Source organism: Megascapheus bottae, chromosome X, assembly GCF_031878675.1.
Source record: "Megascapheus bottae isolate mThoBot1 chromosome X, mThoBot2.hap1, whole genome shotgun sequence".
NCBI lineage: Eukaryota > Metazoa > Chordata > Mammalia > Rodentia > Geomyidae > Megascapheus > Megascapheus bottae.
Genome location: NC_143547.1, coordinates 10,616,188 through 10,633,627, shown reverse-complemented (window position 1 = coordinate 10,633,627; position 17,440 = coordinate 10,616,188). Strand labels below are relative to the sequence as shown.

The 17,440-nt window shown below is 40.9% G+C and overlaps 1 protein-coding gene and 1 pseudogene across 3 annotated transcripts in view; one reads left to right on the top strand and one right to left on the bottom strand.

Annotated features, from left to right (window-relative positions):
* The window catches only part of Acot9 (acyl-CoA thioesterase 9), a 32,722-nt gene extending 17,168 nt beyond the window's left edge, over positions 1–15,554 (top strand). For all 3 annotated transcript variants that reach the window (XM_090326861.1, XM_090326860.1, XM_090326859.1), the window contains 8 exons: positions 3,110–3,183; positions 11,614–11,681; positions 12,832–12,943; positions 13,072–13,162; positions 13,339–13,424; positions 14,343–14,430; positions 14,551–14,701; positions 15,267–15,554. In XM_090326861.1, the coding sequence (XP_090182987.1) occupies positions 3,110–3,183; positions 11,614–11,681; positions 12,832–12,943; positions 13,072–13,162; positions 13,339–13,424; positions 14,343–14,430; positions 14,551–14,701; positions 15,267–15,349 (753 nt within the window). In that variant the 3' untranslated portion in view covers positions 15,350–15,554. The remainder of the gene's footprint in view (positions 1–3,109; positions 3,184–11,613; positions 11,682–12,831; positions 12,944–13,071; positions 13,163–13,338; positions 13,425–14,342; positions 14,431–14,550; positions 14,702–15,266) is intronic.
* Positions 4,682–4,778, bottom strand: LOC150040469 (U6 spliceosomal RNA; annotated as a pseudogene).
* Positions 15,555–17,440: the final 1,886 nt, after the last annotated feature.

The following is a 17,440-nucleotide window of genomic DNA, read 5'->3' as shown; positions in this document are numbered from 1 at the left end:
TTTATGTACCTTTCCTAGTACTCACCTCTGAGTACTAGCAGTAGGGTGTGATTATGTGTATTTACATTCCCAGCGCTTAGCATTAGTAAGTTCATTATAATAAATCATAATTCAAACTGGATGCTAGTTACTTATGCCTGTGATTCTAGCTACTTAAGGGGTTGAGATCTGAGGATCATGGTTCAAAGCCAGCCAAATAGGAAAGTCCATGAGACTCTTGTCTCCATTTAACCACCAAAAAACCAGAGTAGTAGAATGGTTTCTTTGAGCAAAAAGAACACAGGGACAGTGCCCAAGCCCTGAATTCAAGCCCCACAAATGACAAAAAAAATCCAAACAAAGCATAATTTAGTAAATAAGTCTTTTTTCTTCTGCTTTTGCCTTTGCCCGAATTTCCCTGTGCCCTGGCACCCTGCTATATGCATTCTCAATATGCTTCATGCTTGACCCCTTCGCACACCACAGGTTATGAACATATCATTTCTCTTCCTCTAGACAATAGAATCCTTAATACCAGGACCCAAATTTAAGTTACCTAGCCTACTTTTTGACACCCATTGATTTGGCAGTTATTGAGTACCTATTCTGTGCTGGGTACATGACAGTGAGCAAGACAAAATTTGCTTTCTTTTGGAATTTATGTTCTGGTACAACTTTATTGATTCATCAGCCAATTTGGGAGATATGCTGTCTGCCAGTCTTTTCTGTGTGGAGAAAATTAGTATTTGTCTCTGAGGAGCTCATTTTACAGAGCAAGGTAGCCTTACACATCAATGATTATAATGAGCGAGGTGCCTATGACTCACAACTATAATCTTAGCTGCTCATGTGGCTGAGATCTGAGAACTGTGGTTCAAAGCCAGCCCGAGCAGGAAAGTCTCTGAGACTCTTGGAATTAGCCACCAATAAGCAGGAAGTGGCTTACGATAAGAGCTAAACCAAGAGTGTGAGGCCCTGAGTTCAAGCCCTAGAAACAGCATAAAAATATAGTTTTTTGGGGGCCTGGAGTTTGGCCTAGTGGTAAAGGGCTCGCCTAGCATATATGAAGACCTTGGTTTAATTCCTCCATACTACATACACAGAAAAAGCCAGAAGTGGCACTGTGGCTCAAGTGGCAAAGTGCTAGCCTCGAGCAAAAAGTGTCCAAGGACAGTGCCCAGGCCCTGAGTTCAAGCAAAAAAATAGTTGTTTTTTTTTTTTTAATCATCATCATTTCTAACAAGGACACTTGGCACTTTGTACAGGAAAGTTCTTTGTTTGTGAAGGCTTTTCTTCTACATTATAAACTTGAGCTTTCTGGTTCTCACTATAGTGCCCTTAAACGCTCTGCACACACCTGGATCCCTCCCACATGGATAGTGTCTACCTCTCCCATTGAGAAGCACAGTGAAGGGTAGACTTGGTGAGCTCTTGAAAACAGGCATGGAGCAGGGGGAAAATACAGTATCTGGAAGCATGAGGCCCAGTGAAAGGGCATCAGGCAGAGGCATGTCTGGGAGTGGATCCACAGCCTGCACGTCCAGATAATCTCACTGGCCCAGATAGCAAGACAGGAGGAGGCGTGAAGGCATTGTTTGTGAATAGCTGGCAAGCAGTCATGCACTGTGTTGAAGACTTGCAACCCAGGTGCTGGGAGAAATGAGGCCCTCTTGGAAGCTGTGATTGAGGGTAGAGGCATACTGACATAGGTGAGACTTCCACTGTCAAAGGGAAACACAATAAGGGCCTGTACCACCTGCGGAGGAGGGAAGTGACACATTTTTGGGTTATAAGTAGTTTATTTAATTACCATGTGTACGTGTGTGCATACACATGTATGCTTCAACTGAGGCTTGAAATATGGCTTTGTGCTCTTGTTTTGCCTTTTTGCTTAAGGGTAGAGCTTTACCACTTAAGACATAGCTCCACTTCCAGATTTTTTTCTGTCTTTCTTTTTTTTTGCCAGTCCTGGGCTTGAACTCAGGGCCTGAGCACTGTCCTTGGACTTTCTCAAGGCTAGAGCTCTACCACTTTAGCTGCAGCACCAGCTCTGGCTTTTTTCTATGTATATGGTACCCGAGTCTTCCTGCATGCTAGGCAAGCACTCTACCACTAGGCCAAACTCCTGGCCCCCCAGCTTTTTTTTTCTGATAAAGTGGAAATGAGTCTAGATTTGTCTGCCCAGAGTGGTTTTGAACCTCAGATGTCAGCCTCCTGAGTAGCTAGGATTATTATAGGCATATACTTGGCACCTGGCTCACTATTTTATTTTTATGATATGCCTCTCAGAAGTACAGGCTTCTAGAAACAAATACTCAAGAACGTCCAAGGCAAATGCATTGTAAATATTTAACTTAATCCATAAACTCCTCACTGGTCCACCTTTTCCTTTGCCAATCCTGGGGCTTGAACTCGGCCTAGGCACTGTCCTTGAGCTTCTTTTGCTCAAGGATAGCACTCTACCACTTGAGCCACAGCACCACTTCCAAATTTTTCTGTTGATATGGTACTGAAGAATCAAACCAAGGGCTTCATGCATGTCAGGCAAGCATTCTACCACTAAGCTACATTCCCAGCACTGGCGCACCGTTTCTTGGGAGCTCCTATGCTGGGCTAAGGAGGAGGTATGGCTGTGGGATTATAGAGGGCATGCAAGCCATCTGACAGTGTTAGTGTCTGTGAGTGCAGTGGGAGGTCCAGCTGGTAGATATGCTGTCAGGAGGAAGCTGTCAGGAGCCTGGCAGGAAGCTCAGAGTCCACATGATGTGGGTAAGTTCAGAGCCGCTGATTCTGAAGAGCCTTCTGTGGCCTTTATCTGTGAGCCCCCATTAATCCCATCTCCAAAGACCTTCCTAGCACTTGGCACATAGTGCCATGGTTAGGTTGTAAGCTGTCTTTCTCTTTCACTGGCTGAAAGGCTCCATGGTCATCTTGCCATTCTCTAAGCCTTATGCTGTCTTGGCTTATGGCAGATCCTGTGTGAATGGTGGGGAATGAATGCATCTCTCTCTTGCTTGCTCTCTCTTTCCATTTTCATACTTTTACAAAGCAGGCATGCCCTCAGAGTTTTAGTAGGTGATCCTCAAGAATGCAGTTCTTATATCTCTATTTTCTTTCCTTTATTCTTTAGTTTCAAGATGGTGCATTTTGTCCTGTTTTGGATGCAACGTTTGTAATGGTGGCTCGTGATTCTGAAAATAAAGGGTAACTGCTATTTTTTCATAATTATTTTGAAGAATTTCAAAGAGAAGACTACAATGAATTTCCATATACCCATCCCTTGGACTTCAATATCTTCAATATCATTTTTGGCAGATTTATCTGTTGTCTATTTCTTCAAGAAAACATACAAACCAGGCACTGGTAGTTCATACCTATAATCAAAGCTATTCAGGCGAAATCTGAGGATTGCAGTTGGAGGAAGTCAGCTCAGGCAGACAGATCCAGGAGACTCTTGTCTCAAGTTAAACAGCAAAAAGCCAGAATGGAAGGCATGATTCAAGCGATATAGTGCCTGCCATAAACCAAAAGGGTGAAGCCTTGAGTTCAACCTCCAGTACTGCCTTCCCTCAAAAATAGTATAATATTTTAAAACAAATCTCAGATACAGTATTTTACTTGTATATAATTTAGGTATTTTTTTTGCCAGTGCTGGGACTAGAACTCAGTGCCTGGGCATTGTCCTTGGACACTTTTCTCAAGGCTAACACTCTGTCACTTGAGTCACAGCGCCACTTCCAGCTTTTTCTGTATATGTGGTTCTGGGGGAATTGAACCCAGGGCTTCAGGCATACTAGGCAAGCACGCTACCACAAAGCTATACTCCTTGCCCAATTTAGGCATCTTTTAAAAAAGAGGCTATTCATTTATGTGTTAACACATTCATGTTATTGGGGTTTGTTGTAATGCTTCCACACAATCACAATAAGCATGGATGAAATCCAACACATTTGCCGGCTCTAGGGATCACCATTTTATTTTCAGGTCAGCTTTTCAAAAAATCTACATATGATTCTACATATGTAGAAGCTCTCATTTTGTTTAGCGTTCTTCCCTTAGTTTAATATCCTCTAGTTCTATCTGTTGCCGCACTTGATTGTATTTCTCTGTGTGTGTATGTTTCAGTGTATGTGTGTGTGTATGCATGTTCTGAAGCTTGAACTCAGGGCTTTGTATACTATTTCCCCTTTCTTGTTCATACCTGGTACTCCACCACTTGAGCTACAGCTCCACTTCCAGATTTTTGCTGTTTAATAGGAGATGAGTTTCCTGTATTTGTCCTGGGCTTTAAACTGCAGTCATGACATCTCAGCCTCTTTGGTAGCTAGGATTATAGGCATGAGCCAGTGGCACCTGACTTTGCTTTTGTTCTTGTGTGGATCTCTCTGCCTAATACTAACTGATGGAAGTTGGATCTGCAGCCCGTGTGAGCTTATTTAAGCACAGTTCTGTTTCAGCACAGTATCATTGTGGCATTCAAGCTGTATCAGGTGTATCATTTCAGGAGGCATATTTTACCTCAATGATGATGCCATGATCCCTGTGCTTATTCAAGCATTGAATTAAAAAATATCTTTAAGTAGTTGTACAAAAGAGTTGCCGTTCAGCAAAAGCAGCTTATGAAAACAATGCATTTTGTTCAATCCCTTTGAACATTCCTACCCCTCCTGGCCAACTCTCTCCTTTCCCTCTCTTTCCTTAAAGACATATGTAACACTTTACGTATGTGTGTGTCATCCTTGCTCAGGAACCATGCTAATCTTCACACCAGTTTTAGTATATTGCTGCTAAAGTGAATACTCAAGCAATACAGTTTTGGTTTCTAGCAACATTTATGCCCAAAGCAGTCAAACTGAGAAAACTGTATTCTTGGTAGAGGAGGGGATGCTACTAGATTGTTCTTTGGACAGGACCATTTGGCAGCCTGTAGAAAGTCTTTATGTATATCGGGAACTTGATTTAGGAATCATCAATGAGACATTTTTTATGTAGAAATGTTCAGTTACCTCATGTCACACATAGTATGGCACTGAGGCGGCTAACGAAAGATCCTCTCATGTTTGAGACTTGTCTGAGTTACACAGCGAGACCCTATTCTCACAGGAAGAAAAAAAGAAAAAAAATACTTTAGTCATCACCAGTAGCACATGCCTGTCACCCTAGCTCTGTGGGATGTTAATATCAGCAGGATTGTGGTTCCAGCCTGGGAAGAAGCTGGGCCTGATGAGAGCCTAAACTAGATGGGTCAGAAGCCAAGTGATGGCACTGGGAAGGAACTGGCATTCTATCTCAAAAGTAACCAGAGCAAGTAATGCTTGGTTCAGCAGTAGACTGCATGCTTAGCAAGCATGAGGTCATGAGTTCAAATGCCAAGAGTTCAAATCCCCTATTAAAAAAAAAGAGAAGAAAAAAATCTTAATTTGAATCTGTGAATTCAAATCTCAATACTGTACCTGACATTATTTTTAAAATAAAGAGGAGGAAAAATCTTGATTAATTTGAATCTGAGAAAGGACCAGCACCCATCTAATTCTGCTGCTCCTAGAAGCTGCTTTTCTTTTCTTTCTTTTCCTTTTTTTTTTGCCAGTCCTGAGGCTTGAACTTAGGGCCTGAGCACTGTCTTCTTAGTCTTTTTGTTCAAGGCTAGCACCCTATTGTTTCAGCCACAACTCCATTTCAGATTTTTTGTTTGTTTTTTTGCTGGTTAGTTGGAGATAAGAATCTCGGACTTCTCCCTATGCTGTCCTTGAACCATGATTCTCAGATCTCAGCCTCCTGTTTACCTGGGATAGTTGCTGTGAGCCACTGGCTCCCAGCTTGCTATGACTTTCTGAATCATCTAAGAAATATAGCCAGGTACTGGTGGCTTGTGCCTATAAATCTGGCTACTTAGGAGGCTGATGAGATCTGAGGATCATGGTTTGAAGACAGCCCAGGCAGGACAGTCTGTGAGACCCATCTCCAATTACCCATTTAAAAATTGGAAGTGGATCTGTGGCTCAAAGTGGTAGAGCACAAGCCTTGAACAAAAAGCTCAGAGACAGGGCCGGGAGTTTGGCCTAGTGGTAGAGTTCTTGCCTAGCATGCACGAAGACCAGGGTTCGATTCCTCGGTACCACATACATAGAAAAAAGCTGGAAGTGGTGCTGCGGCTCAAGTGGTAGAGACCTCGCCTTGAGAAAAGTCCAAGGATAGTGCTCAGTCCCTGAGTTCAAGCCCCATAACTGGAAAAAAAAACAGAAAAATAAGCTCAGAGACTATGCCTAGGCCGAGTTCAAGCCTCTGACTGCCAAAAAAAAAAAAGCATATTGGTAAAGCAATATGGGTCATTATATGACCCTAAACTAACCTTAATACCATTTTTTCTAGATTTAGGATCTAATGAATCATATTACATTGATTATTATGTTGGATTACAAGAAGTCCCCTGCCATTTTCATTTTCTATTTCCTGTGCTGCTACTGAGGCTTGAACTTGGGACCTTTTTCTCTAACTTTTTTTGGCTCAAGGCTGGTGCTCTAATATTTGAGCCACACATCTACTTCCAGCATTTTGCTAGTTAATTGGAAATGGACTTTCTTGGATTTGTCTGTCCAGGCATGGGTTTGCTCCATGATTCTCACATCTGAGCCTCCTGAGAAGCAAGGATTATAGCTGTAAGCTACCAAGTTTTTTTTTGCCAGTCTTGGTGCTTGAACTCAGGGCTGGGGCACTGCTCTTGGGCTTTCTCAGGGCTAGAACCACAGCATCACTTCCAGGCTTTTCTGTATATGTGGTACCAAGGAATCAAACCCAGAGGCTCATGTATGCTAGGCAAGCACTCTTATCAGTAGGCTACACTCCTTGCACTGTTTTCTGTCTTTTAAGACATTTGTCATTCACTTTTGGTGGTATTGCCGTTTGAAGTCAGGAGTTGTGCTTGCTAAGCAGGTCCCCTACCAATGAAGCCACTCTCTGTCCCTTTTTGTATTGGTAATTTTCAAGATGGTGTCTCAACTTATACCCAGTGAGGCTTCTCACTCATTGATACCCCTTCTCATCTTTTTGTCCCCATTTCACTCTCCCCACCCCCGACCAATCATCTCGTTTCCCCCCTTCCCTTTCCTATTTCAAATAAACAAATAAACATATATATATATATATATAATATGCCAGGTAACACAGTCAGATACAGTAACAATATGAGATTAACCAAAGGGCAACAAAAGAGAAGAGAAATAACATGTAAGAACAACAATCACACAAGATAAACCTCTTGTTTCCATATCCTAGAGTTCCTTTCACTTAGTCTCATCCTATATGACCTTATGTATCTAGGTTTTGAGCTATTGTAATCCTCTGCTAGGAGAGACCTAGGTGTGTGCTAATAGTTACAAATGAGGGAAATCATTGAGCCTATGTTCTGTTGGGTCTGGTTTACTTCACTTAATATGATTTTTTTTCCAAGTCAGGCATTGAAAATTTTGAGACTCCCTCAAAATGTTCCATAGCCCATATTTGACTGTTTCCTTATGATGAGAATCAAGTTAAAATATTGTGCAATTGCCAGAATCCTTTTTATAGTGTGTACTTTCTAGTGTTTATGGCAAGAAGGCTTTTTTATGTTGTTCAGTGTTCATGTGTAATGAACCTAAATCAAGTAGCATAACTGCTGTGCAGCAGGGTGCCAGAGGCTCACACTTATAATCTTAGCTACTCAGGAGGCTGAGACCTGATGATCATGGTTTGAAACCAACCTGGACAGAAAAGGCCCTGTGATACCTTGAGTTCAAGCTCCATGACTGCAAAGAAAATCTAGTAAGCAGTTACTAAAATTACATATTAGCTTGTTTTTTGTTATTGGTTGTGGGGCTTGAACTCAGGACCTGGGTGCTGTCTGTGAGCTCTTTCTGCTCAGGGCTAGTGCTCTACACTTTGAGCCACTGTACCACTTCCAGTTTCCTGGTGATTAATTGGAAATAAGAGTCTCATAGAATATCTTGCCGGGGCTGGCTTTGAACCAGGATCTTCATTTGTCAGCCTCTTGAGTATCTAGGGCTACAGGTGCAAGCTACAAATACTTGGCTTATAATAGCATTTGTGTGTATGTGGGTCATGGGTCTTGGACTTGGCCTGGGTGCTGTCCCTGAGCTCTTAAACTCAAGGCTACCACCCTACCCTTTTTTTTCAATGTGTATATTATTTTTTTCCATATATTTTTATTGTAACTAATAGAAGGGTTGCATTATATTCACCAGATGGAGGGTACATTACTTCACATACATTGATATCCTTTCTCATGTCTTGGTCCCCATTTCCATCCCTCTACCCCGCCCCTCATCTTGTTTTCCCCCCTTCCCTATCCAATTTCAAATAACCAAATACAAATATATCCGATATATCAGATAACAAGGTGAAATACTGTAACAATATGAGATAACCAAGGAACAGAAAAGGAATGAGAGATAACATAGTACATTAAGGAAAACAATCACTTGTTATATGGCTTTTGTTTCAATATCCTGGAGGTCCTTTCATTTAGCATCATCCTATATGGCCTTATGTATCTAGGTTTTATTCTACTGTAAATTTCTGCTAGGAGAGCCCAAGGTTTCTACTGATTATTGGGCCTATGTTCTTTGAGTCTGGCTTACTTCACTTAATATGATTTTTTCTAAGTCTTTCCATTTCCTTACAAATGGGGAGATGTCGTTCTTTCTGACAGCAGCGTAGAATTCCATTGTGTACAAATACCACATTTTGTTGATCCACTTATCAACTGAGGGGCATCTGCGTTGGTTCCATATCTTTGCTATGGTAAATAGTGCTACAGTGAACATCATTGTGCTAGTGGCTTTAGTATTTCCTTGTTTCTGGACAATTGGGTAAATGCCAAATAGTGGAATTGCTGGGTCATAGGGGAGCTCTATGTTTAGTCTTTTGTGGAACTGCCATAATGCTTTCCATAGTGATTGAACAACTTTACACTCCCACCAGCAGTGTAGTAGTGATCCCTCCTGGCCACATCCCTGCCAGCATCTGTTGTTATTAGTTTTCTTGATCCTGGCCATTCTAACTGGAGTGAGGTGGAATCTTAGAGTTGTTTTGATTTGCATTTCTTTTATGGCCAGAGATGTTGAGCATTTCTTCATGTGTTTATAGGCCATTCTTTCTTCTTTAGAGAAGACTCTCTTTAAGTCTTTGGCCTATCTTTTAATGGGATGGTTGTTTCTTTGGAGATTAGTTTTGGAGTGATTCAATTTTTTGAGCTGTTGATATATTTAGATATGAGGCCTTTGTCTGTTGTATGGTTAGTGAAGACCTTCTCCCACTCTGTAGGCTTTCTAGTTAATTTGCTAGCTATGTCCTTTCCCATACAGAAGCTCTGCAGTTTAATGCAGTCCCACTTATCCAGACTTACTCTGATTTGTTGTGTTTCTTGGTCCTAATTAAGAAAGTTTCGACCTATGCCAAGGAGACCTGGTGTATCTCTTATTCTTTCTTGTAAAGTTTTCAGTGTATTTGCTTTTGCCTCAAGGTCTCTGTTCCATTTGGAGTGAATTCTAGTGCAGGGTGACAAAGAAGGATCCAACTTTCGTTTTCTGCAGGTGTTTAACCAGTTCTGACAGCACCACTTGTTGAAGAGGCTGTCTTTCTTCCATTCTATTTTTGGCTCCCTTATCAGAGATTAGTTGGCCATAGGTCTGTGGTTTAATATCTGGGTCCTCAGTTCTAGTCCATTGGTGTTCAGGCTTGTTCTTGTGCCAGTACCAAGCTGTTTTGGTCACTATAGCTCTGTAATAGGGTCTAAAGTTTGGCATTGAAATTCCTCCTGCACTGTTCTTTCTGCTAATAATTGTTTTTGCTATATGGGGTCTTTTATTATTCCATATGAAATTTTGGATTGCCTCTTCTATTTCTTTAAAGAATGACATTGGGATATTGATGGGTATTGCGTTGAATTTGTAGATAGCCCTTGGCAAGATTGTCATTTTCATGATATTGATTCTTCCAATCCAGGAGCATGGGAGGCTTTTCCATTTCCCTCAGTTCTGCTTTAATTTCATTTTTCAGGGTTTTAAAGTCTTCATCAAAAAGGACCTTTACATTCTTAGTTAAGGTAATTCCTATGTACTTTATTTTCTTTGAAGCTATTACAAAAGGAGTTGCTTTCTTGATTGTTGCCTCATTCCTCTCATTGTTGGCATATGGGAAGGCAGTTGATTTTTGAGGGTTAATTTTATACCTTTCCAAAGTTTTGAATCAGCTCAAGCAGCTTGGTAGTGAAGTCTATAGGGTTCTTTAAATACAGAATCATGTCATCTGCAAAGAGGGAAAGTTTCAATCCTCTTTCCCTATTTGGATCCCAAAGCTTGCTTCTTGCCTTATTGCTCTGGCCAGGAATTCTAATACTATGTTAAAGAGGAGTGGAGAGAGTGGGCATCCTTGTCTCGTTCCTGATTTTAGAGTGAATGGCTTTAGCTTTTTGCCATTAAGTATAATACTAGCTGTGGATTTGTCATACACAGCCTTTATTACATTGAGGAATGTTCCATGGATTCCTAGTTTCTCCAGAGCTTTTAGCATAAAGAGGTGTTGGATCTTGTCAAATGCCTTTTCTGCATCTATTGAGACAATCATATGATTCTTGTCCTTGTTCCTGTTGATGTATTGAATTATATTAATTGATTTACGTATGTTGAACCAGCTTTGCCTCCCTGTGATGAATCCTGTTTGATCATAATGTATAATTTCTTCAAGATTCTCAAATTTGTTGGCATAAAGGTTTGAAAAGTATTCCCTCATGCTGCTCTGGATCTTGGTAATTTCTATCATGATATTACCATTCTGACCTGTGATTTTGTTTATTTGGGTGTGCTCACTTTTTTGGGGAGGGTAAGATTTGCTAAGGGTCTGTCAATTTTGTTAATTTTTTTTCCAAAGAACCAACTCCTTGTTTTGTTGATTCTTTCTATAGTTTTTTTGGACTCCAATTCATTTAGTTCTGCTTTGGTTTTAATAATTTGTTTCATTCTACTGGGATTAGGGTTGGTTTGTTGCTCTTTTTCCAAGAGCTTAAGGTGGGACATTAAATTGTTGGTTTACGTTTTTTCCAATTTGTTAAGCACTCAGAGCTATAAATTTTTCTCTGAGTATTGCCTTTGCTGTTTCCCAAAGGAGCTGGTATTTTGTGTGCTCCTTTTTGTTAAATTTCATAAACTGTTGAATTTCTGTTCTGATTTCCTTGATGACCCAATGGTGATTCAACAATGTGTTGTTCAATCTCCATGATTTACAGACCACCCTACCCTTGAGCCAAGCCCCACTTCCCATTTTCTATAGGGTCATTGGAGATAAGAATCTCAGGTCCTTTTGTGCCCCGATGGCTTTGAACCGTGATCCTCAGATCTCAGCCTCCTGAATAGTTAGGATTACAGGTGTGAGCCACCGCACACACCCAGCATAATAGCATTTTTTGATGCAGAGTGTCACCTTACAGTTGAGGGTGGCCTTGAACTCATTATGTAGCCCTAGTGTACCTTGAGCTTCTGATCTTGCTGCCTTAACTTCCCTATTTCCCTATTGCTGGAATTAAATTTGTAATCATACTACATTTAGATAATATGTCTTAAACTGAATTCTTTTTTTTTCTAGGCCAGCATTTGTGAATCCACTCCTCCCTGAAACCCCTGAAGAGGAAGAGCTCTTTAAACAAGGAGAATGTATATTAACTTGTTTATATTAATTAAATTGAAAAGGCATATTATTTATACTGTAGAAGAGATTACTTAAGATTTTATGTAGACTTTATGTCAAATGTCTAATGCCCAGAATTTATTGAAATTAAAAATACTTCATTTTTAGAACCTTGGAAAATACCTCATTTTTAGAACCTTGGAATATATGTTTTTGAATGATGTTTTTGATCAGCCAACATCGATTAAGTGAAGCAGTTTCCATTTTTATACCAGTATTGGGGCTTGAATTCAGGTGTTGGACCTTCCCTCAGTTTTCCTCCAGACCAAGAAAAATAACTGAGCCACACATTCAGTTCTGGTTTTTTGGTTAGTTGTAGTTTTTCTGCTTGGGCTGGCTTTGATCCATGATCCTCAGATCTCATCCTCCCAAGTAGATAGGATTACAGGTCAGGCTCACCAGCACCCAGCTTATTTTCTCGTGTGTGTGTGTGTGTGTGTGTGTGTGTGTGTGTGTGTGTGTGTACACGTGTATGCACATGCATGCGTATGTGTACACGTGCTCGGGCATGTAAGCCCCTAGTCCTAGAGCTTGAACTCAGGCCTAGACTCTGTCCTTGAGCATTTTTGCTCAAGGCTAGTGCTTTACCACTTTAGCCACAGCTCCACTTCTGGCTTTTTTGGTACTTAAGTGGAGAAAAGAATTTCATAGACTTTTCTACTGAAACTAGATTTGAACCTTAATCCCTAAATCTCAGCTTCCTGAGTAGCTAGCAATATAGGAGTGAGCCACAGGCACTGGGCTGTTATCTCACTTTTAATGAAATGGAAAAATAATCAGAATATTTTGGCTGTTGGTCAGGGCTCTAGATCAAGCTAACAGCCATACAGTAAACTGAATAATTTCCATCAGAAAGGAGAAATTCAGTTGAGAAAGGCTGGAACCCAGGGTCTGGAGCCTGCCAGGCAAGTGCTCCCAGTCTGAGTTATCACCACAGTCTTGAATCTGAAATCTGATGTGGCTTCTGCAGCCTTCTCCTAGACAGATAACTAAGTGATAGTGGGTTTTTAAAATTCCTAAGTACTGATTATGTAGGCTGGAAGGTACTGCAGGTCGGGTCCTTTGGGTGGTACTGTAGCCTTTGGGAGTCTCATGTCTCATTCTCTCATGGGCCAGTGAACAAGGGGAGAAGGATCTCCATGAGCTCCATTTCTTTACTGAAAATGGCTCCCGATGCTGAAGAGCGGAACACCATACATGACATGTTTCTCAGCACGCTGGATCCCAAGTAAGTGAGGATGGAAAAGGATTGGCAGGTTGACTTGCTTGAGTATACTGGGAATTGTTTGTAAATGTTTTCCTTCTCCGCATTGAAACTATACTATTAACAGGGTTTCATTTACCTCCATTATACAGGACTATAAGCTTTCAGAGTCGCATTTTGCCCCCCAATGCAGTGTGGATGGAGGATACAAAATTGAAGAGCTTGGACATTTGTCATCCTCAGGTAATTGAGACTTGGTGGGAAATCTTTTGAATAGGACAGCTCACATTCATGATTATCTGTCTCAAGATTTCAATGCACCTTTAAACTGATCTTTTTTTGTGGTATTATTATTTCTCTTATTCTGTATTCTAGAACAGTCCTGAGTTGCTATATATTAATACTTCTTCTGTCTCTAGGAGCGGAACATTTTCAATCGGATCTTTGGTGGTTTTATTATGAGGAAAGCGTATGAGCTTGCATGGGCTACTGCTTGTAGCTTTGGGTGAGTGAAATTTAAGGCAGTGCTAGTTTCATTCCACTGATGTTTAGAGCCAGCTTTGTGCTTTGTTGTGTTTAGAAATAGTGTTATTTGTGCATCTTTGGATTTCTGTGTCTATATCTTCATTCCATCCACCCATCCTATTTACCCATTCATCCATCTAGTGACCTTATATAATTTACACTAGTCTTCTACCACTGAGATATCCTCCCACTTAGGAGTATATTATTTTTTAAGCTCCTGCCATACAAGCTAAGTTTGACTTTCATTTTTGAATACTGTTGCCTTGACTTTGTAAGTTAGTACACTAAAGACCTACTGAGGTCTTGGCATGGTGGCCCATGCCTATAATCCAAGATACTTGGGAACAGAAATTAGAAGATCATGATTCTAAGGCCAGCCTAGGTATGAAGTTATTGTGGCCCCCTCCCTGCATAACCCAAAAAACAGGCATGGTTGTACATGCTGTGGTCCCAGTTCCTGGAAGAAATAGATACAAGGATCATGGTTTGAGTTTGGCTCCAGGCAGAAAGTACAAGATTCTATTGAGAAAGTAAGTAAACTTTAAAAGGGGGAGGGACTGATGTATGGATCAAGTAATTGAACACCATTCTAGAAAGTACAAGGCTCAGAGTCTAAACCCCAATGTAGCCCCTCTCCCAGCAAAAATCTACTGAGAAAAAAACATTGATGGGTGTTAAGTGATTTGGGGCCCTATGTGGCTACAGTGGCATCTCTTGTTACTGATGTGATGTATTCATTCTCTCCTTCCTTCCCTCTTTACCTCCCTCCCTCTTCTCTCTCTCCCCTCCTTCCCCCCCTACTTTCTCCCTCCTCTCCCCCCGTCTTTCTCCCTCCTCTCTATCCCTCCTCCCCCCTCTCTCTGTCTCCCCCACCTTCTCTCATTTCCTTCTCCAACAGTGGTTCCCGACCATTTGTTGTAACGGTGGATGACATCATGTTCCAAAAGCCAGTTGAAGTAGGGTCATTGCTCTTTCTTTCCTCTCAGGTAAATGTGCGCTAAGAAATGATGTTTATTGTCTTGTGGGCTTAGAAGAAAGTTGTCTTATGTTCTGAAGCCACTGTTTGACTTACAGCTCTTTTTCCCCTCCCTAATACAATCTATTAGGTCTGCTTTACTCAGAACAATTACATTCAAGTTCGAGTACATAGTGAAGTGGCCTCTCTTCACAATAAAGAACACATGACCACCAACGTCTTTCACTTTACATTTGTGTCACAAAATGAGGTGCCCTTGGTTTTCCCCAGAACATATGGAGGTAAGCAGTAGTTATAGCTTCTCTCTAACATAGAGCAGACTGGGTTTTTTCTTTTTTCTTTTGTGTTATATAGAGAATGGAACCCAAGGCCTCATGCTCTACCATTGAACTATACATCCAACCCTCTCTTAAATTTTTTTTGTCAGTTTCAGAGCTTGAACTCTTGAGCCTGGGCTTGTCCCTCAGCTCCTCAGCTCAAGGCTAGCATTATACCACTTGAGCCACAGCACTACTTCTAGTTTCTGGTGGTTAAGTGGAGCCTTGAAGGATAATGAGGTTATATGACCTCAGTTGGCTGTCGCTGCTCTGCTCACCTGGCTATGGCAAGAAAGACTATAGTTATAAGCAACCAGGGGAGGTGGAAGACTAGGCCTGGTAAAGGACAATGATGGGAATCCACACTTGATTGCTCTGGAAGGCTCCCTGACCCTAGCCCAGCACTGCATTCCTATTGCTGGCTTTTCATGTGCACTGCTGTCCCAGTGGTCCCAAATAGTTAAGTTAGTTTGAATGATTTTTCTAAGATACTTTGAGTTTCTCTAGGATTGTCTTTCCTGTGTTTCAGAATCCATGTTGTATTTGGACGGGCAGCGGCATTTCCACTCCATGAGTGCCCCAGTGAAAAAGGACTACCTTGTGGAGCCCTAGGAAAACCTCACCTGTTATAAACCAGCACTCCATTTGCAGTGACCTCTAATGCCTGCCAAAGGATTGAGCAAGTCATGCTACTTTTAGCATCCTCCCTAGAGAAGAAGGTATCAGCTGGTAGGATAACCAGAAAGGCAGAAAAGAGAGTGACTGGATGGGTTGAGGGGCGGATGAGCTATTAAAGAAATAAATAACTTCCAAACTAGTTTAATGGTGAACCTCCCATGTTGACCCTCCTACATTTGCCAAGAAATAATGGAGGAATGGCTCTTGATACAGACACATTTTTTTTTCTTATTTTGCAACTGTCACTATACAGAGTTTCAGATCAAAGTGTTTGGCTAACTTTTTTTTTTCCAGCGGGTCTTAGGATTGAGCTGGGGGTCCTCAAAACATGTTCCCAGAATGCCCTTTGTGATTTTTTGCTTTGGAGTCATAGGTAACTAACGTACCTGTCAAGCCCTCAAATTTGAGATCACCTGCCTCTGCTTCCTGAGTCATTGAGATTATAAGCATTAGCCACCAAAACTTAGCTCTATGATGTTACACAACTGGACTATGTTTTACCTATTTTAGGCTTCCAGCTATATAGGTAGGATGATGGGTACAAACCAGCACTCCCAGCTTTTGCAACTGAGATGAAGTCTCATGGATTTTTCTGCCTTGGCAGGCTGGGAACTGTGATCTTCATCTCAGCCTCCCATGGAGCTAGGAAAAGAGGCACCTACCACCACATCCAAGTATTAGTTGAAAAGGGGTCCTGGATCATTGAATATGGTCTCCCACATGTTGGTCTCCCAAATAGATAAGATTAGCAGTGTGAGCTACTAGCACTTGACTGTGATTTTAGTTTTTGTGTGTGTGTGAGTTGTGGGGCTTAAACTCCAGGCTTGGGTGCTATTCCTTATCTCTTTTGCTGAGGCCTAGAGCTCTACCACTTTGAGCCACAGCAGCACTCTAGGTTTTCTGGTGGTTAACTGGAGACAGAACTCTCCCAGACTTTGCTGTCCAGTTTGGCTTTGAAACCATGTTTTTCAGGTCTCAGTTTCTTTGAGTAGCTAGGATTGCAGGCATGAGGCAACAATATTATTTTTAATAATATTTAAGAAAATGAAGAGGATGTTTGACCGGAAATTTGGCCTAATGTTAGAGTGCTTATCTAGCATGCACAAAGACCAGGGTTCAATGTCTCAGTACCAAATCCATAGAAAAAAAGGCATAAGTGGTGCTAAGGCTCAAGTGATAGTGTACTAGCCTTGAGAAAAATCCAAGGAAAGTGCTCAGGCTCTGACTTTAAGCCCAGGACTCACAAAAAAAATTAAGAGGATGAGTACCAATAGTATACAATCAATTTCTGGATTGTTAGTATACTGAATTCTGTCCATGTCCTTAAAGAATAAATGGGCAATTTGATATTTTTAATAATTTTATTTTCACATTCTCAAACTTTGTACAGCTTTAGTACCTTCAGAGGGGCTACAGTTTCATGCTCTTCCACCAATATGAGAAAAAAAAAAGGATTCTCTGACAGTAAATACACAGCTTGCTGATAGTTTTTGCAGAAACATATATGTCATGGGATCAGGGAAAAGATTAATCAAGATAATTTATGTCAAAATCAATTTGTCAGTCTTCCCAGTTAAATAAATCTTAAGTACTTGGCATTATAGGCTATTTTTGTCTTTCAGGATGATTACTTATAAGGAATTCTAACAATGAAAAAATGAACAAAATACTTTTTGTTTTAAACAAATGTAAATTTGTGCGTATATGTCATATCTCCCCAATCATTAATTCAAGGGCAATTAATTTTTCTAGAGCAAGGGCAACCCAAACTTTGAATTAGCCCTAGTGGGGGAAGGCTTGCTTGGCATATGCAAAAGCTCTGAGTTTAAATCTGTGCTTTACAAGATATGTAGCATCAGAATTTACTCCAAAATATCCTGCTCAAGATTTATATAGATTCCATTATGTCCACAATGATGAACACTTTCAGGGGCAAAGTTCAGGGAAAAATGACATCATGACAGTAAAGTAAAACACTGACCATTATCAGCTAGAATTCACTCCCAGACATTTAATCTTATTTCA